Here is a 22,160-nt window from a genome sequence, read left to right as displayed (position 1 = left end):
CACAGCTATCGAAGCAGAAGGCTGCATGCTGGCGGTTTGCATTCATGTCAGGAGCGGCGGAGCGCACGGCGAGAGCCCCTCTGCGAGAGCCCCACTGCGTGCGCCAGCCAAGGCGTCGCCCGCCCGCCCCCACTGTGCCCTGGCGGCCGGCCCCCTTACTCCCTCCCTTGATTTTGAGTTAGACTACAGTCTCTGCACCACTTGCCTCTCGTATTAGCGAGCAGGCAAGAGCTGCTTGATTGGAAAGGCCGTACCAGCTCGTGTACCAGCTTGCCCGCTGGCACATCTGTGCACACGTGCGCATCCCCACTGTCCCACAGCCCATACAGCTTACATGCCCCACACACTCCAATCTTTCCTTTGTATTTCGCCCAGCGGGGGTGACAAGGCTTTCAATGCACGCCGCCAAAGCCCCTTTCCTGCGCACGCCACAGCACACACCACGCGCATTTACACACCGCCATACATGCCAACACGTTGCACGTGCGTGTGTGTATCTGTCAACCGCCCGCGGGCCTCTTCCCCACCTACCCAGCGTCGCCTGGCCACCCACCACCTTTAATTGCACCCTGCAGGCAGGGCTGCAATCGCCCGCAGCCGCACGCACGCTTTTTGCTGACCCGCCTGCTTCGTTTGCTACCTCCTTATTCCATGCATTGGCATTACCCTACAGCCGTTGATGCACGATGAAGCCCCAACTGCCTACCACCTCTACTCATTCCTTTATTCCAACAGACGACACTCAAGGCGCCGCGGTGCGGTGAGCACTGCGGTCCTGCACACATCAGCCGTTAACGCACGATGAAGCACCAACTGCCTATCCACTACTACTCATTACTTTATTCCAACAGACGCTCAAGGCGCCGCGGTGAGCACTGCGGTCCTGCACACATGTGTGCCCTATCGCACATCCTGCTTGCGTGAGAGCTTGTGCTGCCATACGTGGTGAGCTAAAATGCGTGCATGCATTCAAAGCTACGAGAGTACCTACGAAGTGCGATTGATGCTGCACACAAGAGAGCCAATGTGCAAGCCATCCACTATGCACACACAACCACTTCCTAAGCACGCACAAGCCATCAACCATAGAAACCAGTCCCTCCTACGTGCATGTGCTGCGGTGCAAGTAATCGCACATCCTGCTTGCGTGAGAGCTTGTGCTGCCATACGTGGTGAGCTAAATGCGTGCATGCATTCAAAGCTACGAGAGTACCTACGAAGTGCGATTGATGCTGCACACAATGGAGCCAATATGCAAGCCATCCATATGCACACACAACCACTTCCGAAGCACGCACGAGCCATCAACCATACAAACCCTCCTGCGTGCATGCTGCTGCGGTGCAAGTACGTACGTACCAGTACACATGTGTTCAGAGGAAGCAATGTCATAATTGAAGTCCACAGGCGCACAACCTATGTGCGGCTCCACCCCTGCATGGCGGCTGCGGTACAAATATGAGTCGCACACAACACATCCTGCTGCATCGTTGTTATTCACACACAACCTGCTGCACGTTGTGCCTGTCATCCGTCCCTCGACTGCCGGCCGCCTTAGTCCACCGCTTGGTGCCGCACCCCACCCATCGGCAAATACCGCCACCCCGCTTGTCACGCGCTCCGCCACTCCCCTGCCCTCTCCAGGCTCCGGAATCCCCTGCCTGCGACCCACTTCATAGCCTGCTGCTGCCCACCGCACGCTCGGTCCGACCTGCAATTAGTCTGTTGCGCCACGCACACGGGCGCCTGCGCGGGCTCTCCTCCACGCTCTTCCACCGCTCCTTGCAAACCAGCACGGTGGACTGTCCGTCCTCCGCTATGCCTTTCACGCACATAACCTTCACAAAGCTGCAGTCATACTGCGATAATACTTTATGGAAGACCAGTCGTTATTGCCATGCTTGCGGAAGTGGCGCCGTGCATGTGCTCGTGTGTCCGCCTGGGCACACCCGCCCCTAGCCTCGTCTATCTGTTAGCGCGCCGCTATACGTCACGTACCTCCTGCTTGCCTGCCACAATGCATTCTTTCTGATAATCTGGAATCCAGCAATCCAGCATCTCTAGTAACACGCGTTCGCGCCCCCCTTCCCGTCAGCGATGTGCCCACCCATCTCCCATCTCCTGCCGTTTACAGCCCTGCCCGCGAGCGGTCTCGCTCGCTCCCGTTACCAGGCCGTGAGCAGCTCCTTCACATTCCGGCGGCGGTGGGCGTCACTACGGTTGCGATCCCCAGTGCCGGAAGCCACGATGCTACCGTCTCCCACCGCGCTCCGCTGGTGAAGGTAGGCACCCAAAGGCGGCAGCACCGGTGGAAGCGGCGGCATCGCCCAGGTGTCGCCGCAAGCACCAGCGACATCGCCCACGGCTGTCGGTGGCCACGGCCCCGGCGCAGGCGGCGGTGCCCAGGAGACCGCACACGGCGCTGGCAGTAGCGGTGCGCGCCGGGGCGCCGGCGGCGGCACTGGCGGCTGCAGCAGCAAGTTGCCGGTGCCGCCACTGCCTCGGGCTCCAGGAGCAGCAGGCGTGGTGCACTGGTGCTGTTGCTGTTGCTGTTGCAGCATCAGCGCCAATAGCTCATCCCCCAGCTGACGGCTAGGTGGCGGCGGCGGCGGCAGTGGAGGTGGAGGTGGAGCCGGTGACACCATGGCAGCGTCCACACCCATGTCGCTAGGGCTGCGGCCATGAATGCTGGCAGCGTTGCTGTTGCCGCTGCTGTTGCCGCTGCTGTTGCTGGCACCCCTGCTCTTGCTGCCTTGGCCTCGCGACTGCGGCATGAGAAGCGGCGGAAGGGCTGCGGCGGCCAGCGGCGGTGCCGACGTCGCCGGCAGCATCCTGGCCACTGAGGCCGCCGGCGTGGCCACCGCCGCCATTGCCGGATCAGTCGCAGCACTGCTGCTCGCATCTGGCGTCGCCAGTGCCAAACCCACCAAGACAGACTTGGGCGCGGCAGGCGGCTGTAGCTGCAGCTGCTGCTGCAGCTGCTGCTGCAGCCCCAGCCCCAGCAGGCCCGGGTCGAGCAGCATGGCGGCGCTGAAGGAGCGCACCAGCTGGCGTGCAGCCGGCAGCGGCGGCGCCGCAATGCGCGGGTCGAGGCCGTCCAGCCGCGCCGCCTCCTCCCACGCAGCCCAGCCGCCGCCGCAGCCGCCGTCATTGCCGCCGCCGCTGGCGGCTCCGCCGCCTGTGACTGTGCCATCGCTACCGCGTCGGCTCCTGAGGCTGCCGCCGCCGAGGTCTCCGGTCCACTGGCGCACAAACCCGCCGCGCCTGTTGCCAGCAGCGCTAACGGCCCCATTAACGGCGGCCTCCCCACCGGCGGCTGGACCAGCAGCGGCAGCCGTCGCCGACGGCGCTACCTCTCCCTGCCGCAGCAAGCCCGACGAGCCCCACGAAGCCGGTGAGCAAACGTCCGGGCCGGCGGCGGCTGTAGCACCGCCGCCGCCCAGCTCCTCGGCTGCAGCAGCCTCCGCCGGGTCCAGCGGCACGCCCTCCGTCACCACCGCCAGCAGTGTGGCCGGCCGGCTCAACGGCTGTAGCGTGGAGCACCGCCGCGCCCCCCGCGGCCGCTGCGGCGGCGCAGCGGTAGCCCCGAAGCGGTCAGCGGCGCCGCTGTTGTTGTAGCTGCTGCCGCTCCGGCTGCCGCTCCGGCTGCCGCTACCTACAGCAGCTCCGTAATCACACGCGCCGCCGGCAGGATGGAAGGCACAGGCATCGCTGAGCGGCGGGCGGCGGGCTCCTAGGGAGGGCCGTGCCCGGGGCACCGGCGGCGGCCGAGCTGCTGGTGAGGCCGGCAGCCAAGGCGGCAGGAGTGCGGATGCGCCAGCATCGGCATCGGCAGCTAGTTCAACACCCGTAGTGCTTCCGATGGGGCATGTGTCAGGCCAGGTGGCGGCAGAGGATGGCGGCGGAGGCGGGTCGCCCTGCTGCTGGGTCGCGCTGGGCGGCAGCGGCACGGCGCCGCAAGGCTGTGCCGCCACCGCCGCCGCATCCGCCGCCGCCGCCGCCACGTCCTCAGGCAGGGGCGTAGGGTAGGGACCCCACACGCGCGCCGCTGCAGCGGCCGCGCCAGCTGACAGCACAGGCGGGGCGCCGGCAGCGGCCGCCGCGCCGGCGGGCACCATGCAGCTGCTGGCCGCAGCAGCACCCGCACGAGCTGCGCCTGCTGCTGCGGTCCGCTCCGCCGGCGCCAGCAGCTGCGCCACATGCGCCGGCAGCGCAGTGCGGGGCGGCGTCTTTGCCTGCTGCTGCGGTTGCAGGCGGCGGGTTTGCTGTGGCGTGGCAGGGGCCGCCGGCGGCGGAGAGCTCCAGGGCGCGAAAGCCCCGCCGCGCACCGACGGGCGGCGACGCACCACCGGTGAAGTCGGTGACGCCGGCTGTAGCAGCAGCGGAGTCGCCTGGAAAGCGTTTGGCGGCGGGCACGCCACCGGCTCGGATGCCGCTGCCGCAGTCCACAGGCTGCTGCTACTGCCGTTGTTGCTGCTACTGCCGTTGTTGCTGCTGCTGCTGCCCCGCACGGCCTCAGCCGCCAAGGCCCCAGCCACCAAGGCTGCTACAGCCTCAGCCTGCTGTTCGCCCGCGTCGCCACTGGCAGCAGCAGCCGCAGCAGCAGCCACGGCGGTGGCCTTGCGTGTCATGCTGGCGCACAGCCCCGCCACCTGCGCGGCAGCGGCCGGCGGCAGTACCAGCAGCGGCGCAGACAGCTGCACCGCCAGCTCTGACGACTGCGGTTCGTGGCTGGTGTTGCAGGTGTCGGGGCCGGGGTCCAGGCGGATGCTCAGCCGCAGCGCGCGGGCGGCGGGGGCGGCGGGCAGGTCTGGCAGCTGGAGCCTGGAGCGAGCAAGCCGCGGGTTGGGATGGCGAGGGGTGGGTTGGGGGTTGGGGGGGGGGGGGAGCATCAGTATGGGTGTGGCAGGGTGTACAGCACGTGTACGGGCAGTACGGCTTGCCGTATTCCTGGCGTACGGTCTGGTTGGCATTGTCTGTGCGAGCAGAGGCGCTGAATGCCTGACGGCGCATGTGGGTCGAGGCAAAGCCTCAGGACCAGACGCCTGCACACTCACCGTAGCAGCATCGCGCACACCTCCTCCTCCTCGTCCTGCTCCTGCTGCTCCTGCCCCATCCCGACGTCGTCGCCGCCGCCTGCGGCTGCAGTAGGCGTGGCGGACCGCCCAAGCCGCAGCCGCACAAGCTGCAGCGGCGCGGCGAGTCCCACCTGCTGCGCCTCCCCCACCTCCCCCACCTCACCCCCCAGCGGCGGCGGCGCCGCACTCCGCGGCCCGCCGGCGCCGGAGCCCCCGTCCTCCACTGCGGCTTGACGCCGCACTTGTACGACAGCGGCGGGCGCGGCGGCGGCGGCGGCGGCGGCGGCTGGGTTGGGAGCGGCAGCTGGCCGGGTGCCGATGGACGGCGGCCACCAGCCCCCGGACGGCTGCAGCGCAGGCAGGCAGCTGCAGAAGGCCGGCGGCGGCGCCGCCTGCAGCAGTCTATCATGTGCCGCCGCCGCCGCCGCCGCTGCCTTGCGATTATCCTGGCCGTGGGCCACGGCCGCAGCGCCGGCCGCGCCGCCACCGGTCAGGAACGGGCTTGACGGTGGGGACGTGCACGGGTGGGGCGAACGGAGGTATTCCTCGCCGGCCGCCGCCGCCGCCGCCAGCGCCGCTGCCAGCGGCTGTAGCGGCTCGGTGCTGCTGAGCCGCGGCGCGCTCCGGGCGGATTCAGCGATGGCGTCGGCGGCAGTAGCAGCCAGGACCCGCCGCGCCTTGATCGTGATGGGCCCGCTGGTGCCCGCACCCCTACTGCCGCTGCCGCTGCCACCTGCGTCGCGCGCCGCGGCATCGGCACTGGCCCGGTCCCAGTCCTGCGTCTCCCGGGACTGCAGCTGTTGCTGCAACTGCCGCGGTATCGGAGCCAGCCCGTCCCCGCTGGCTGTAGCACGGCCGCTGCCATCACCAGCCCCACCGGCGGCGGCGGGCGCATCGCTGCACGAGACCCAGAACGCCTCAGGCAGAAAGCCGGTCTCCGCGGTGCTCCACTCGCTGCTACTGCCGCCGCCGCCGCCGTCGCCGCCACCTGCTCCACCATAAGGTGACCTTGGCGATACGTCAACAGCGGCCCTTGCGGCTGCAGCAGCGCGGAACGGGGAGGCTTTGGTAGCGCTGCCCGCGCCGCTGTAGCTGCTACTGCCGCTGCGGCCGCAGGCTTTGACAACGCCACCGCCGCCACCGAAGGTGCTGCTGACGCTACTGCCGGTGCAACTGCTCCCGCTCGGCGGCGCCGCCGACGGCAACGGCGACGGCAGTAGACTGACGCTGGGGGTAGCGGAGCAGCCACCCGCCGGCATTGAGCCGCCTGCGGCTGCTGCAGCTGTGCCGGCGCCGCCGCTGCCGCCAAGGCTGCTACTGCCGTTGCAGGGGCCGCTGTGGATGGGCTCGCCTTCAAAGCTGCTTGATGCGGACCAGTAGCACACCAGGCCGCCGCCGCCGCTGCTGCCGCCGCCGCCCAACAAGCCCACACACGTGTCCACGTCGCGTCCCAGACCCACTTGCTCACCCGCCGCATCCACCACCACGACGTTTGACGCCGACCCAGATGCCGGCTCAGTCGCCACTCCTGCCGCTACTGCTGGTGCTACTGCTGGTGCTACTGCTACTGCTACTGCTGGTGCTGCTGCTGCCGCTACTGCTGGTGCTACTGCTGGTGCTGCTGCTGCTGCGCCCCGCGGGGTGGGCGGAGCTGCCGCCTCCCGCACCGCCCTGCTGTGTCGCACTGCAGACGGGGCAGGCGAGTGCGGCGGCGAAGCTGCAGCCGAGCGTGCGCCTTGGTCGCCGCAGGCGCAGCTGCCGCGCGGCTCTGCGAATGCCTTCGCAATAGCCGGTGCTGCGGCCGGTGCTGCGCCTGTGGCTGCGGGTGTGCCGCCGAGCGCGAGCCTAAGCCCGCTGCTGTCGCTGTTGCTTGCGCTATTGTTGTCGTCACCGGCGGGCACCATCGCCGCGACGGCGCCGCTCGCGGTTGCTAAGGATTTGGCTCCTGCTGCAGAAGTGGAGGCCGGTGCGGGCGAGGGCAGAAGCACGAGCGCCAGGAGCTCCGTCTCAGAATCAGCAGCAGTCGCGGTCGCCTCGTGTGCAGCTACGCACGGCGGCCACAACAACGCGAGCTGTGGCGACCGCAGCAGCCGAGCTCGCAGGGTCCCGTCGGGAGTTGCTTCCGAAATGTTTGAGTTTCCTGCACGGGCGCTGGTCACTGTGCTGTCGCCTTCTTGAGTAGCCGTGTCATTTGTGACCTGGTGGCTGCAGCTCTTGTAGACGGCAGCTGCGGGCGATGAGGCGTCGACGGGGCTCAGTTGTGACCAAGGCCGGAGCTCCGCGCGAGCCCACTCAGCAGTGCTTCCGGCACCGGCCTTCCGCTCGCGCTGCACCTGTTGGCCCACTCCTGTATTTCGATACGTTGTCGGGATCATTTGGAGCGTCGCCGCGGCCGCGCGGGGGCTGAAAGGCAGACCACCCTAAGTTTCGGCGCGAAAGCCCACGTGGTGCCTGCTGGTCTGTCGGTAAACAGCTCTGTTATCGTGCTGGCGCCTGCTATGAGTGAAATATGAATGCCAGCATATATATATGTTAGGTGTGAAAGCTCTCGCGGGCGCGAGGTGAGAACTGAGCGGGGTAGATGCGCACCCTCAAGGTCACAGACCGGCGCTGACAGGGCTCGTGCCTGGTCGATCTCGCCGTTGTTGCACTTTGCCGAATGCGGCATGCATGTTCCTTGCAGCTGTCACGGAGCGGTAGATACGGAGGTGGATACGGGTGGATACGGGGTGGATACGCTCATACGGTCCTCGGCCCAAAATTATACGGTCCTCGGCCACCCGTGTCGGCCACCTCTCCTAGCCAACCGCCCCGCCAAATCCACGGCCAGGCCTGAGTAATAGCCCGCGCTCGGCACGCTTGCCCTCGCCCCTCCCCTCCCCCTCCTCTCCCAATCCGATCCCCTGTCCGCACCTATTGCTAAACACCCTTCCTGTAGAATCCCCGGGATGCAAAAAGGTGAGAAACCATAACCCTTAACTTCCTCCCCAGCACCCCAGCCCTCGCATCCCACAGACACCACCACCCCATGCCCCCAACCAAACACTCCTCATTCCGCACAAAACCCACTTCGGCACTTCCCCACCCCCCAAATGCCTTCCTCCCCCCACCTCAGCCCTCATCCCGCCGCCCAGCCCCTAGTCCCGCGGCCCAAGGTGCCTGCCGCGCCAGGCCGGCGTGTGCCCGGCCCTGACTGCCGCACTGAACGCCTCGTACTTGGCCTTGTAGGCGGGCAGGGGGTTGGAGTCGTCGTCGTAACCGTCCGCCTCGCAGTCCCAGCCGCAGCTGCGGGCAGCGAGCAGCGGGCGGCGGTGGCGGTGGTGGTGGTGGCGGTGATGGAGTTGGGGGAGGGAAGGGACAGCATGAGAGGAGGAGGAGGAGCAGGAGGAGGAGGAGGAGCAGGGGTTGGGGAAGGGTGTGGCTAGGGCGGTGGGTGCGGGGCCCCATGCAACGCGGGGCCGGCAGGCGCGGGCGGGTGAGCAAGGACCCGCTGCCGCCACCCTGCTGCTCCAGCCTGAGCCGTCGCCGTCTCCCACCTCAACCCACATCGCGTTCCACCCAGCCCGTGCACGTGCCAAGTCACACCCCCGCTCTCCCCTCCCCCCCAAAAGCACCACACCTACCTGCAACGCCGCACCGCGGGCACCGCCCCCGAGCACCACACCTCTCTGGCTCCCCCGCCCCTCGCGCCGCACCGCACGGCACTCACCGCACGCACTCCGCGTCCCAGTCCTCGCCCAGCCACCAGGGGCAGCCGCAGCGCAGGCAGGGCATACGCGGCCAGTACACAGCACGGCCGCGGGGCCCGAACTGCTTGTAGGTGCCGGGCCGGCCGTACTTGCCTGGGGGGAGGGGAGGGAGGAGGCAGGGAAGGGGGGGTTACATTCATGATTAATTAAGAAGTGAAGTCGTAGGGAGGGCGTTGCAAAGATGGTACAGAGAAGTGTAGGGCGAAGGGAAGCAAGGGGGAAGGGAAGCAAAGGGGGAAGGGAAGCAAGGGGGAAGGGAAGCAAGGGGGAAGGCACCGGTTGAGGCGTGGAGGAGGTAGGGATAAGCAGCGGGCGGTGAGGGCGGGTGCACACAGGCAGCAGCCCCGGGGACCCATCCTGTCATGTGACGACGTCACACGTCACTCACCTGTGGGCGGGTCGTACATACTCGGCGTGTGCGCCGCCGCCGCCGCCGCCGCCGCCGTCGCACCGCCAGACGTCGAGGGGCCCGCATCGCTGGCTGCAGCCGCGGCAGCGGCGGCGGGCGCCGCAGCGGCGGCGGGCGCCGCAGCGGCGGCGGCGGGGCTTGCGTGAGGCTCCGCGGCGGCCGGGGGCAGCGCCGCCAGCGCAGCCGCCAGCTTCTCCACCGCGCCTGCGCTCTTGAAGGACTTGAGCATCTGCAAGGGTAGCGGACAGCGGGGAGAATGGGAGCCAGGTTGGCAGGAGCGCGGGCAGAGGTCACACACACGGGTCGCGCTGTCGGTCACAGCGCCATGCCGCCGCCGCCGCCGCCAGCACACTGCACCACACAACAACGCGCGGTAGCAAGCCGCGAATGAAGTGCACAGTCCCCTGGGTCAAGCGGCTTCCTCCCAGACCCCTTGACCAAGCATGTCGGGCTTCTGGGGCCTCTCTGAGCTGGGCCCGGCATACATCTTCCCAAACCCCTTCCCTCCGTTCTCCATGACGGCTACACCCCCGGCTTTCGCCTCTGCCTGTGCTCCGCTAGTTAGCTTGGTCTGGTCCAGTTTTGGCTGGTATATACAAACCCCCCTCCCTTAGTGATCCCCTCGCTCGCCTTCATGTCGACATACAGCTGCAGCGTCGGCGCCGCCGCCACCCGCAGTGCCTCCGCCAGCGCCCGGTTGGCGGGCGCAGCGCCGCCACCCGCCTCCGCCAGCAGCAGCGCCGGCCGGCACGGCGCCGCCGCCACCGCCGCCATCAGCTGCTGCCGCAGCGCGGCGGCGTCAACGGCGGCGCCGCCCTCAGTGGCGGCAGCGGCGGCGGGGGGCGCGGAGAGCCAGGCCACTACCAGCGGGCGGCCGGCGCCGCCGCCGGCCTCCCGCGCGGCCTGCAGGTGTGTCTTCAGGTCGGCGGCACCGCGTTGTAGCTCCGACACAGACACAGCAGCAGGGGCGGCGGCGGGTGCGGCGGCGGCAGGTGCGGCAGCGGCAAGTGCGGCGATGGAGGCGATCCTGCCGCGGCCGGTCATGGGCGCCGCGGTGGCGGCGGCGGCGGTGGCGGGCGCGGACGTTGCCCAGTCAGCCTGGCGGCGCGAGATCTCAGCCCTGTGTAATGGCAGGTACAGGGTTGGGTTGTGAAAAGGCTTGTAGTGACATTGAGTGCTACGGGAAAGCAACTTGTTGCGCTGAGATGGCTCCCCGATCTGCGTCCACCGCCTTCCACCTCCCTCCCCCGTCCCCGTGCTGCCATTCCTGCCACGTCCACCGCTGCCTGCGTCTCTCTCACTCTCATACACACACATACACACACGTACCTATAACCTCTACCATTGCATGCACGTTTTGCGTTTTCCATTTCTCGTGTTTCCTAACACACACACACACACATACACACACACATACAACCCTGCCTACCTGAGGTCCGCCACGGCTGTGGGCCCCGCGAACAGCGCCTCGGGGCTCAGCGCGGGCGGCCCATGCAGGCTGAGGGCCGGCCACTTGGGCGCCGCGCCGCCGCCGCCCTCACCGGAGCTGAAGCCGGCGTGCGGGCGCAGCGTGGGCCGGGCGTCGGCGCGGCGGCCGGCGGGCGGTGCCACCAGCTTGAGGCCGTGGGTGGCGAGCGCCTCGTTGGCCTGCGTGTGTGTGTGCGCGTGTTGAAGAGCACAAGGGTATTTTGCATTGTGGCGCAAGCTTCCATCTCGCGACTGCAGGCACCCCTGCACACCTGACCTCTCATCCCTGACGCCTTGCATCCACCCACTGCCGCCCAGCCATCGCCCCTCTCCGTACCCCTCCTGGCCCCTCCCTGCCCCTCCCAGCCCTTCACCGCCCCTCACGCCCTCTCGCCGCCCACTACGCACCTGCGATGCCGTGAGGTCGCACTTTACAAACACCAGCTGCTGCTGCCGCGCCGCCAGCGCCTCCAGCGCCGCCTCCGCCTCCCGACTGGCCACCGCCCAGGGCGCGTGCCACAACACAACCTGCGCCGTCGTGTGAACGGGAAAGGAGGGGTGCAAGGAGTCAAGGAGAGATGTCAAGCAAATCCGGTGTGTGAAAGCACTCGTGTGTGTCAAGCCCCCAAGCCGGCTCTGCCCAGCAAGCATGCAACCCTCCCAGCCCGCCCGCCAACCCCCACTTTCCCACTCACCCCACCACCACTAGCCCGCCACCAGCCTCACCAGTCCCCGCCCCCGATGCTGACTGACTGTGTTGCAGCGCGTATGGTTATGCAGCCCGCCCCCCCCCCCCGCCTGCCTGCCTGCCTGCCTGCCTGCCCGCCCGCCCGCCCGCCCGCCCGCCTGCCTGCCTGCCCGCCCCCCCCCCCCGCCTGCCTGCCTGCCTGCCTGCCTGCCTGCCTGCCTGACTGACTCACCACCGCGGGCTGCTCCGTCTCATCCAGCAGCTGCTGCAGCTCCGCCGCCCCGCCCTCCAGCTCATACACCGCTCCCGGCTCCCAGAAGCAGCCGTCCTCCTCCTCCTCCTCCCCCTCTTCCTCCTCCTCCCCCTCCTCTTCCTCCGCCTGCTCCTGATGCTTGCGCCGGCGTGCCGCCGCCTGCTGCTCGTACTCCTCCTCCAGCTCCTCCAACTCGTCATCCAGATCCTCGCAGTGTTTGTGATCATGGTCATGGTCGTGATCGTGATCGTGATCATGCCCGTCGTCCTCGGCGTCCTCGCCGCCGGCATCCATGATGTCCTGTTCACGTGAAGGAGGAGAGAGGCGCCGCGTGTCGAGGCCACGAATGACAACAACTGACAAGCCTGCTAGAACGGACACTCGCACACAATATTACACGCGCACACTCACGCACAACATCATTGCGCTCTTGAATGCACGCACAATATCACACACACACACTCACACACACGCACACACACACACATACACACACACTCACTCACTCATTCTCACACACACACACACACACACACACACACACACACACACACACACACACACACACACACACTTGTCTGCTGCACGCCGCCTCTCTTATCGCCGTTGCCATTCACATGCCCGTGACACTTCCTCGCTGCCGCCCTATGCCCATGCTTCCACCTTTGCCTATAGGTGAGCTCGACTACGACCAGCGGGCGGGAATCCGGGAATTAGGCGTGCTGGGTAAACGTTGTTTAGCGCGCCCAGGGTGCGGAGCATGGACGCATACAGGTGCATCGCGGGGTCAGGCCGAATGGTCGCCCGTGGGGTTCCAGGCTTATCGCGGGTAAGTATGACTACCTGGGTCACGACAGTCACGCGACGCTCGGTAAAATGGTGGGTATCGGTAAGTAACTCCGTCGCGTCATTGGGCGGGCTTTCGTTTCGTTTTTTAACACACACACACACACACACACACACACACACACACGCTCACCTCCATGTCGGGCCAGGGCAGGAAGGGGTCCAGCTCATCCGGCACCGCCAGGCCGCCGCCGCCCCGCCTGGCCCGGGCCTTGGCCGCGTCCGCCCTCCACGCCGCCGCCGCCGCCAGCAGCCGCTCCTCCTCCGGTGTGGCCAGGCACGCCTCCAGCGCCGCCTCCAGCTGCGGCCGCTTCATGTCGATGCCGATGAACACCAGCTCCTGGCGCCTGCAGGCAGCGGCCAGCAAAGGGTGAGGGGTTGAAGATACCAGCCCCAACTAAATCGAGCCCAAGGGGGACGGGAACAGCACGAAGGGGAAGAGGGGGCCATGGCTTTTAGCTACTCGGGTTGGATTGTGGACCACGGTACCGCCACCGCCTCCTCACACGCACAGACGGCGCAGCTGTCCTGCGTGCCATGCCCCCCACCCTCCCTCCCTCCCTCCATCCCTCGCTTCACCCTCCTGCTCTGCTGGCACAACCCCCGCACACACACCTGTCGCCAATGGGTGGCTGGAAGTCCTTCATGATGTCTGCCACCTGGGCCGGGTCCGTGGGCCAGGCCTCCCTGCGGCCATGCAGCGGCGGTGGTGGAGGTGGTGGAGGTGGTGGCACACCGTGAGGCGTGTTGGCGATGTGGGTGACGGGGCGGAAAAATGCGACACATTCGAGGTTTCGGGGGGCACGCCAAGGATTCTGGTGCCGGGCTAAGGCGGCGTGCAGGCGGGGCCTGTAGGCAGGGCCCTTGACGAGCACAAATATGTCCGGACACCCGCCTACCACACACACACACACACACACACACACACACACACACACACACACACACACACACACACACACACACACACACACACACACACACACACACACACACACACACACACACACACACACCGGCGGCTCACCGCAGCAGGTATGCGAGGTAACTTCAGGTAACATCCGTAAACCGTCGCTTTGCTGCATCGCACACACTGTCGTTGCGCAACGTTTTTGGGCTGAGCCCCCCCAGCGAAGCGTTCCAGGGGGGGGCGAAGCCCCCCAGGAACACCCCTGTCCGTGCGTGCGTGCGTGCGTCGGCAAAACATAGCATACTGGCGCAAACCGCGAGTGCTACGTATTAGTATTTGTTAATGTCTATTGCATGTAAATAGGTGGCAGGGAAACTTCGGGCGGAACGAGAAGTGCCTTGGCGCGTCCATGGACAATTGACTTTCGCGAGGTCGCGAGGAAAGCATCCGGTGCCCGCTGATATGCAGTCTCTAAGGCAAATTATGTTGGCGGCAAGCAAAGCGGGGAAGTACATCGAAAGTTCTGAGCGACTTGCTGAGCCATGCCTGCCGACGCGCCAGAATGCCGAGGAGCCCCTAGGTCGCGCCCGCCCCGCGCCTAGCCCTTTGAGCGTGGGGCGCCGGGGAGGTGCTGAGTATGGCAGGAGGCGAAAGATATGCGTGGGGTGTTTCGGAACGTGACAAGGCACGCATGCGTGGCGCGGGAAATCCCGCACGGCCCCAACCCGAGTGTCCCTAGCCCATGCGCATGCGCGTCGTAGCGGCATGGAGGCTCTGACGGGGCGTTACACGCCTATCAGCTCCCAAGCGTACGGGGGCTCAGCCCATTTTCCAGCTGTACAAAGCTGACACCCCTTGTCCTTGTGCTCTTTAACACACACACACACACACACACACACACACACACACACACACACACACACACACACACACACACACACACACACACACACACACACACACACACACACACACACACACACACACACACACACACACACACGGGCTTTCGTTTCGTTTTTTAACACACAGACCGTCAGCGTCGTACCGCGCTGCACATACCGAGTCCTGCGCGTTTCCGTCCCTCCCTTCCCTTCCCTCCGTTGCTCCCTCAGCCCGCCCCCCTCCCACCACCTTATATCCTGTTCCCAATGCTCCCAAACCTCGCAGCCCCCCTTCCCACCCACCCTTCCCTCCCTTTCCCCCCTCCTTCCCCACATAACCTCATCTCACCTGGGCAGTACATCGTACCAGGGCCCGCCCGTGCCCAGCCTCAGCAGGTTACCCGCACTGCTCCACTCGCCCACGTGATCGTCCCGCCCCGCCAGCCACACAAAGCCCTTGGACCGGAGCACCTGCCCGTACGAGGCCGTACGGGCGGCGGAGGCAGCGGCCGCCGCCGCCGGGTCCGGCGCCGCCGGCGTGGCGGCGGCGGCGGAGGCGGCCGGCGGCTCCGCCGCCGGCAGGGCAGGCGTTTCCGGCTTGGACGAGCGGTATGTGGAGGAGGAGGTGGAGCCGGAGCCGAGGGAGGCGGCGGCGGTGGCCGCGGCGGCGGCGGCTGCCGCCGCCGCGACTGCCGCCGCGCTGGCGGCACCCGCCGCCGCGCTGGCGGCGCCCGCCGCCGCCGCGGCGGCGCCTGCCACAGCCTGAAGCGCCGCCGCCGCCTCGCCACCCTTCGTGTTCTGCTTGCCTGCAGCCGGCGGCGGCGCCGCCGCGGACAGGGCCTTGACGAGGGCCGCCGCGGCCTGCTGTGCCGCGCGCGCCGCGGCGCCCACCTGCTTTGTCACCAGCGCTCCCGCGCCGCTGCCGCCGCCCTCCTCCTCGCTCACCACCTCCCCCGCCTCCTTCTCCTCCTCCTCCTCCTCCTCCTCCTCTCCATTCTCCTGCTCCTGCTCCTGCTGACCCCCGCCCCCGCCCGCGCTGCCTCCCTGCCCTCCGTCCGCCTCCGACCAGTCGGGCTGCTGTAGCACCCAGTGCTTGCTCAGCAGCGCGTGCAGTCGGGCGGGGTGGAAGGGGCGGCGCGAGCGCCACACCCAGCTGGTGATGCCGTACTCGGCCGTCTCGGGCACCAGGTCGGTGCCCTCGCGGATGGCCTGTGCGTGTGTTAAAGAGCACAAGGAAACCATTACGCGTAGGACAGTGTGTGTGTGTGTGTGTGTGTGTGTGTGTGTGTGTGTGTGTGTGTGTGTGTGTGTGTGTGTGTGTGTGTGTGTGTGTGTGTGTGTGTGTGTGTGTGTGTGTGTGCGTGTGTGTGTGTGTGTGTGGCGGCGGTTGTAGAGTTCAAGACAGGCAACACGGTCCTCCGTCCGCCATCTCTCCTCGGGGCAACCGGCCGGCCACATCGCCCCGCCCTCACCCCGCCCGCACCCCGCCCTCACCCCGCCCTCCGTCCCCTCCTCCACCCGCCCTCCTCCACCCGCCCCCTCCTCCACCCGCCCTCCACCCCGCCCCCTCCCGCGCCCTGCCGCCGCTCACCTTGAGCCAGCCCGCCCCCTCCCGCGCCCGCTCCAGGCTGAACCGGCCCGTGTTGAGCACCTCGGCCAGCGGCACACGCGACTGGCGGGTGGGCAGCAGGCGGGCGGAGGGGTTGATGGCACGCACCAGCGCCAACAGCCGAGGCAGCTCGGCGGGCGGCACTGTGTCCACCTGGGGGGTGACGGAGCGGGAGGTTACATTCATGACTATTTAGGAAGTGAAGGCGTAGCCAGGTACGATAGCATAGTAGACGCGTTGTTACCAGGTGATGGGGTGATGGGGTTAGCATTTCATGATTAGTAAGGAATGAAGAAGCGGGGTGGGGGTTGGGAGTGATGTGTGCCCCAGCACACGAAATAGGTCCCAAGAGTCGAGGAATGGGATGGGGAGGCGGCGGCGGCAGAGCGGCAGAGCGGCAGAGCGGCAGAGCGGCAGAGCGGCAGAGCGGGGTGCAAGGGGTGTAGCGCGGGCGTGGAAAAAAGGGCTCAGCAAAAGGCGGAATGGCTCCTGTAGGTTGGGCGGCTTGTTGCCCTGCTCCCTCGCCACCACCGACAGCACACCCGGCTCCTGCCTCACTACCCCATCCGCGCCCATCCCACTCACGCCGTCGGTACCTGACGCCATCTAAACGCGCCATCTCCCATGGGTGGCTACCCAACCACAAATCCCGTGCCGCCCAAGCCCCCAGTTCTGGGCCTAGGTTGCTTTGGCATAGAATAAACTACCCCACGCCCCCATCCCCACCCCACCCCACTCCCAGCCCAACCCCAACCGCATCCCCACTCCCATCCACCCACATAGCTCCCTGCCCACCCCCTGTGCTCCGCTGGTTTTCGTTGGTTTTGGTTTAGTTTGGGCTGGTATTTACAACCCCCCCCACACACACACACACTCCCCCCCTCCACCGCTCCCCCCCGCCACCTTGTTGAGCAGGATGACGTCCGCGAACTCCAACTGGTCCAGAAGCAGATCCGCCACATTGCGCTCCAGCTCCGCGTCCTCCTCATCATGATCATGATCATGATCATGATCATGGTTGTGATCCTGATCCTGATCATGGTCGTGATCGTGATCACAGCCCTCATCGTGATCGTGATCATGATCACAGGCTGCTGCTGACGCGGCGGCGGCTGCGGCCGCGGCCGCGGCGGCCTTGGCCCGTGCGGGCGGCCCCGCCCTGTGTCCGCCGCCGTGCTGGTGCACCTTCTCGCCCGCCTCGCGGTCCTGTCGGGTGCAGGTGTGGGTAGGGGGGAGGGGAGGCGGGGCGCGGCGGGGCGAGTGAGGGCCCGGGTGCAGTGTGTGTGCGTGTGCGTGTGTGTGTGTGTGTGTGTGTGTGTGTGTGTGTGTGTGTGTGTGTGTGTGTGTGTGTGTGTGTGTATGTGTGTGTGTCTGTGTAGTGAGGTGTGTGTTAAGTAAACACACGCTCCCACACACACACATATCACACACCCGCCCACCTTGAGTGTCTCCAAGCTGTGCAGGTTGTCCAGCAAGTTAGCCGCGTCCACCACCGTCACACACGTGTCCAGCCGGGCCACGTCAGCCAGCCGCCGAGGGGCAGTAGCAGTAGCAGCAGCAGTAGCAGCAGCGGCGCCGTCAGCAGTAGCAGCAGTAGCAGCAGTGGCGGCGGCTCGGGCCTGAGCGGCGGCCTCCAGTGCCAGTGCGGCGGCGGGGTCGGAGCCGTCCAGAGGGAACTCAAACGTCTCCGCCACCTGCAAAGAAAGGAAGAAGCACGGGCCGTGGTTGGCTCATCCCCGTGTCTCTCTCTCTCTCCCCCACATACCGGCCCACCCACCCACCGACCCACCAACCCATCCGGCCGTCCAACCATCCAAGTCCAACATAAGGCACATAGTCGGCCCCTTCCCTTGCAGCACCCACCCATCCCCGGACCCCCAGCCCCCAACCCTCTCATGGCCCCCCGTTGTCATGGCATACCCTCCTCCTCGCTCTTTTGCATTGGGCTCAGTTTGGTTTGGGCTGATATCTCCATACACCCCCCCAACAACAAACTCCTCACCCCCCATAAGATTTTATCGCTTGCAACTAACCCCTCTGCCTGTGCTCCGCTCGTTTTCGTTTTGACTAATTTTTCGGGCTGGTATTTACAACCCCGCCTGTCGCACCTGCATGGGCTCTCCGATGCCTGTGCTCTCCACCACGCAATAGTCGAACCGCCCGTCCGCCGCGATCTCCGCCACCTGCGCCACCAGGTCCCCGCGCAGCGTGCAGCAGATGCAGCCGTTGTGCAGCTCGATCAGCCGCTCCGGCGCCGCCGCCGCCAGGCCGCCGCCGGCGGCGCCGCCGGCAAAGCCTGGAATGGGCACGCCCTTGATTCGAGGTGTGGAGGAAGTGGTGGAGCCGGAGGTGGAGGTGGTGGTGTGGGGGTCGGGGGCGGCGGTGGGCGCGGCGGAGAGGGAGGTGTGTGCGACCAGCGCGGCGTCAATGTTGAGTTCGGCCATGTCGTTCACCACCACCGCCACACGCATGCCGGGCTGCATGGAGGGAGGGAGGGAGGGGCCAAGGGAGGGAAGCAGATTGAAGGAGCAGAAGGAGGGAGTGGGGAGAGGCGCCAGTCGGCAACACGTGGAAAGGAAAAACACTGGGTCAGGGTCTGACCTGGCGTAGGAGTCGTGCCTAGGCATGCATTGTACTTCCCAGGACCCTCCAGCCCCCCTCCAGCCCGCCTCCAGCGCCCTTCCAGCCCCCCTTCAGCCCCCCTCCAGGCCCCCTCCCAAGCCCCGCCACCCATGCCCACACACACCTCTCTGTGTGTGAGGATGTGTCGCAGCAGCGTGGTCTTGCCCGCACCCAGGAAGCCACTCAGCAGCGTCACAGGCAGGAGCGACTTGCTGCCGGCAGACCCAGAGCCGGCGGCGGCGGTGGGGGCGGCGGCGGCGGCAGGCGCCGGCGGCGCCACAGCAGCCCTATCTGCCGATTCCGCTGCGACCACAGCTGCAGCGGGCGTCGCGGCAGCCGCCTCCGCCTCCGTCTCCACCTTCGCCTCCTCTGCCTGAGCAGGCTGAACATTCTGCGGCGCGGCGGCCGCCATAGCCACCGGCGCAGGCGCCGCCGCCGCAGAGGCCGCCGCCGCAGGCACTGCCGCTGCCGCCGCCGCCGAAGGCAGCGCCGCCGCCGCCGCCGCAGCAGCAGCCGCCGGCGCGCGGGGGAAGGCGGCCAAGGGCAGGTCCAACAGCCCCGTCGCCGCCGCCGCCCGTGCCTGGGCCACCGCCGCCGCCAGCGTGGGCCGCCACTCGGCCGGGATGCGGCCTGCCAGCCCATTGCTGCTACTGCCGCTGCTGCTGCCGTCAGCTGCTACAGCCTGCAGCTGCTCCAGCTCCACCCAGCCGCCGCCGCGGGGCTCGCCGAACACGAACTTGAGGTCGTCCTCGGGCGCGTGTAGCACTGGCGCCGGGTGACAGCGGCGGCGGGGGACTTACATTCATGACTAGTAAGGAAATGGTAGACGGTCCAGGCCGCCCACACGCAACCGCCGCACCACGCACCCACCCACCCACCCACCCACCCACCCGCCCAGCCAACCCCACACCCACCCAACCACCCGCCCCCTGCATCCACCCACCCGCGGTGAAGACGTGGAACACGGCCGGACAGGCGCCCGCAACTCCGGGTGCCGCGGGCCGCACGTGCAGCAGCGGCGGCAGCGGCAGCAGCCGCACCGCGTCCGGCGCCACACGCAGCACGTCGCGCAGGGCCCTGCAGAGGGGTGGCGTGGGGTGGTGGTGGTGGTGGTGGTGGTGGTGGTGGTGGTGGTGGTGGTGGTGGTGGTGGTGGTGGTGGTGGTGGTGGCAGTGGGCGCGGCTCAAACGATCAGCCAAGGCGTTGATGTGTGTGTGTGTGTGTGTTGTATGTGTGTGTGTGTGTGTGTGTGTGTGCGCATGTTCCGAGCGGCTTGGGTCACGTGGAAAGTTTACGCCTGCTGATGTCCAGTATGCTCACGGCTTCCAGACGCATCACCCTCTCCCCCTACCCCACATGCCGTCATGTCGACACCGCCGTCATCCATGCTACCCACATGCCTCCAAACCCCCACCCAACCCCTCCCCGTACCCCTCCCCTCCCTGCCCCTCCCCTCTCCTCCACGCCCCGCCCCGCCCCTCCCCGCACCCCGCCCCGCACCCACAGCACACACCTGTGCGCCGCGCCGCGCTCCGTCTCCACGTACCCCGCCGTTGCCGCCGGCAGCGGCACCCCGCCCGGCGGCGGCAGCAGCCCCGCCGACCCCGGCCCCGGAGCCACGGGGTCGCCGCCGCCCGCGCCGCGGTTGCTCAGCTGCGCCACCCCCGCGCCCTGCTGCCCCTGCTGCGGCTGGTTGGGCGGCAGGATGAAGGCACGCAGCTTCCTGGCAGCTGCCGCGCCGCCCGAGGCTGTAGCGGCTGTAGCAGGTGGTGGTGGTGGCGGCGGCAGGTGCAGCACCAGCGTTGCGAACCAGCGCTCAGTGGCGGACATGTCGGTCTCGGGGCCGGGCGGCGGCAGGTTGCACACGAACTGCGAGGGGACAGCGGGCAGCGTAGGGGCGAGAGCGGGGGAGGATGAGTGAGAGGAGGAGGGAGAGGATGAGGAAGAGAATGAGGGAGAGGAGAAGGGAGAGGAGGAGGGAGAGGAGGAGGCACGTGGATGTCGAGGCGGGCGGCGCTGCTGCGGAGCTTGCGGCTTGTTTCGCACCAGCACCGCGTGTGTGGGCTGTGGGGGCTGTGGGGGCTGTGGGGGCCGCGAAGCTGCAAGACAGGGTGCGGGTGTGTGTGCGTGTGTGTGCGCGGGGCACCGCCAAGCCGCAATGGCCCGCCCGCCCCCGTTCCGCGCCCTAATACCGCCTGCCTTGCATGCCCTCCTGCCGTCCTCCGCACCACCGCCGCCAACCCCACCACCATTCCCGCCATCCCCTCCTCCCGGCCCCCACACCGCCGCCGCTCCCACCCCAACCCACCCACCTCTTCTCCGTTGACCTTCTCCACGCGGCCCCATGAGCTGCCGATTTGGATCTGCATGCGCCCGCGGTGGCTGCTCACCTTGCCTGTGGGGGAGGTGCGTGTGTGTGTGTGTGTGAAGAAGAGCACAAGGAAAACATGGTGTGTGTGAGGGGGGGTGTTCGTCGGCAGAGACGTACCCGTGTGAAATGGCGACGATGGCAGCCTCCACCAGAGTACAAACAGACGTGTAATAGGGCGCCGCTACCCGAAACCCATCGCCGTAACTGAACCCACCCTCACACCCTGACCCCCGCCTTAGCCGTACCCCAATCCTCCTCCCATCCCGTGCCCACATCCCCAGTCCAGTAATCCCCCCCAGCCTTGATTCACCCTCGCTTCCACCGCTGTCACTCCCCCCGCCGCCACACCCGCTCCCACGCCTGCTCCCACACCCGCTCCCACACCCGCTCCCACACCTGCTCCCGCCGCTCCAACACCCGCTCCCACACCTGCTGCCACACCCGCTCCCACGCCTGCCCCCACACCCGCTCACCAGACACGCGGTAGAACTTCCCCTTCTTGACCGCGCTGGGCTTGCAGGCGTTGGTGGCGCGGTAGATGAGGCGGCAGTAGCCGGAGGGGTCGCGCACAACGGCCGAGTACACCGGGTCCCGCGGCTTGCTGGCGGCATCCACGCCTTCCAGCTGCCAGACCTGTGCGTTGTGGCGATTGTTTGATGTTGATGTTGGTTGGTTGGGCTTCGGTGTGGGGGTGGTGTGCTTGGGTGGTGTGGGTTGGGTTGGGTTGTGTGTGGCGGTGCGCGGAGGGCAGGTTGATAGGTCGGTAGGGTAAGGGGCGGGTGCGAAGGGTACGCATGGTCGGAGCCAAGGGGATGTGGGGCGGCGCGGCGCGGCGTGGCGTGGTGTCCGGACACGCCGCCCGTCACCCCGCAACACAACATCCCCAGTAAGCCGCCCAACCTGTCATCTTAGTCCATATCGATGGTTCCTCACCTCAACCAACAAGTCCTCGAACGTATCGCCCAGCGAGAGCTCGTGGAGGCGCACCATTCCTTTCGTGCCGGCCGCCGTCGCCAAGGGCAGTCAGATTATAAGTTGGACTAGTGGTGCGAGTGTTAACTACTAGTTGTTAACATTGCGGGCCTCCTTTGTCGGGGCCCGAAGTTCGGCAGTCGCAGTTGATTTCTGCACCTTTGCAAACCCTGATAGTATTAGCAATTGTCTATGAGTTATAACTGTAAGCCATGCATATTGAGCAGCTCCATTACAGCAACTCCCGCTGCATCGCGCCGACTGCAAGTTTCCTTTGCATGCCAGCGAGTGCCATGCATTCC

The 22,160-nt window shown here is 67.1% G+C and overlaps 2 protein-coding genes across 2 annotated transcripts; both read right to left on the bottom strand.

Moving 5' to 3' along the window:
* Window positions 1-166: 166 nt before the first annotated feature.
* Window positions 167-7,578, bottom strand: CHLRE_12g536950v5 (uncharacterized protein). The gene is made up of 2 exons (XM_043068668.1): window positions 5,058-7,578; window positions 167-4,824 (listed from the first exon to the last, which is right to left on the bottom strand). The coding sequence occupies exons 1-2, from the start codon at window positions 7,451-7,453 to the stop codon at window positions 2,166-2,168; spliced, it is 5,055 nt and encodes a 1,684-aa protein (XP_042918763.1). The 5' UTR covers window positions 7,454-7,578; the 3' UTR covers window positions 167-2,165.
* Window positions 7,579-7,796: 218 nt separating this feature from the next.
* On the bottom strand, window positions 7,797-22,038 carry CHLRE_12g536900v5 (uncharacterized protein). The gene is made up of 20 exons (XM_043068667.1): window positions 21,820-22,038; window positions 21,360-21,519; window positions 20,828-20,910; window positions 20,029-20,384; window positions 19,459-19,592; window positions 18,640-19,280; window positions 18,002-18,370; window positions 17,333-17,587; window positions 16,797-17,099; window positions 15,876-16,046; window positions 14,634-15,493; window positions 13,106-13,177; window positions 12,624-12,837; window positions 11,624-11,944; window positions 11,112-11,231; window positions 10,666-10,883; window positions 9,867-10,356; window positions 9,216-9,465; window positions 8,788-8,920; window positions 7,797-8,363 (listed from the first exon to the last, which is right to left on the bottom strand). Exons 1-20 carry the CDS (start codon window positions 21,874-21,876, stop codon window positions 8,216-8,218), a joined length of 5,355 nt encoding a protein of 1,784 aa, XP_042918762.1. The 5' UTR covers window positions 21,877-22,038; the 3' UTR covers window positions 7,797-8,215.
* Window positions 22,039-22,160: the final 122 nt, after the last annotated feature.

The sequence above is a fragment of the Chlamydomonas reinhardtii genome, chromosome 12 (genome assembly GCF_000002595.2).
Source record: "Chlamydomonas reinhardtii strain CC-503 cw92 mt+ chromosome 12, whole genome shotgun sequence".
NCBI lineage: Eukaryota > Viridiplantae > Chlorophyta > Chlorophyceae > Chlamydomonadales > Chlamydomonadaceae > Chlamydomonas > Chlamydomonas reinhardtii.
Note: the sequence above shows the minus strand (reverse complement) of the source record. Positions and strands in the feature narration are given on the sequence as shown.

What these genes read in the sequence shown, in the direction of transcription:
- CHLRE_12g536950v5 (XM_043068668.1), bottom strand. Translation starts at nt 7,453, where the DNA reads ATGATCCCGACAACGTATCGAAATACAGGAGTGGGCCAACAGGTGCAG. An exon ending in GTGTGCGCGATGCTGCTACG is followed by an intron (nt 4,825 to 5,057) that starts GTGAGTGTGCAG and finishes TGCTCGCTCCAG; the next exon opens with GCTCCAGCTGCCAGACCTGC.
- CHLRE_12g536900v5 (XM_043068667.1), bottom strand. Translation starts at nt 21,876, where the DNA reads ATGGTGCGCCTCCACGAGCTCTCGCTGGGCGATACGTTCGAGGACTTG. An exon ending in AGAAGGTCAACGGAGAAGAG is followed by an intron (nt 20,385 to 20,827) that starts GTGGGTGGGTTG and finishes GTCCCCTCGCAG; the next exon opens with TTCGTGTGCAACCTGCCGCC. An exon ending in TGGTACGATGTACTGCCCAG is followed by an intron (nt 13,178 to 14,633) that starts GTGAGATGAGGT and finishes GCATGGCCGCAG; the next exon opens with GGAGGCCTGGCCCACGGACC.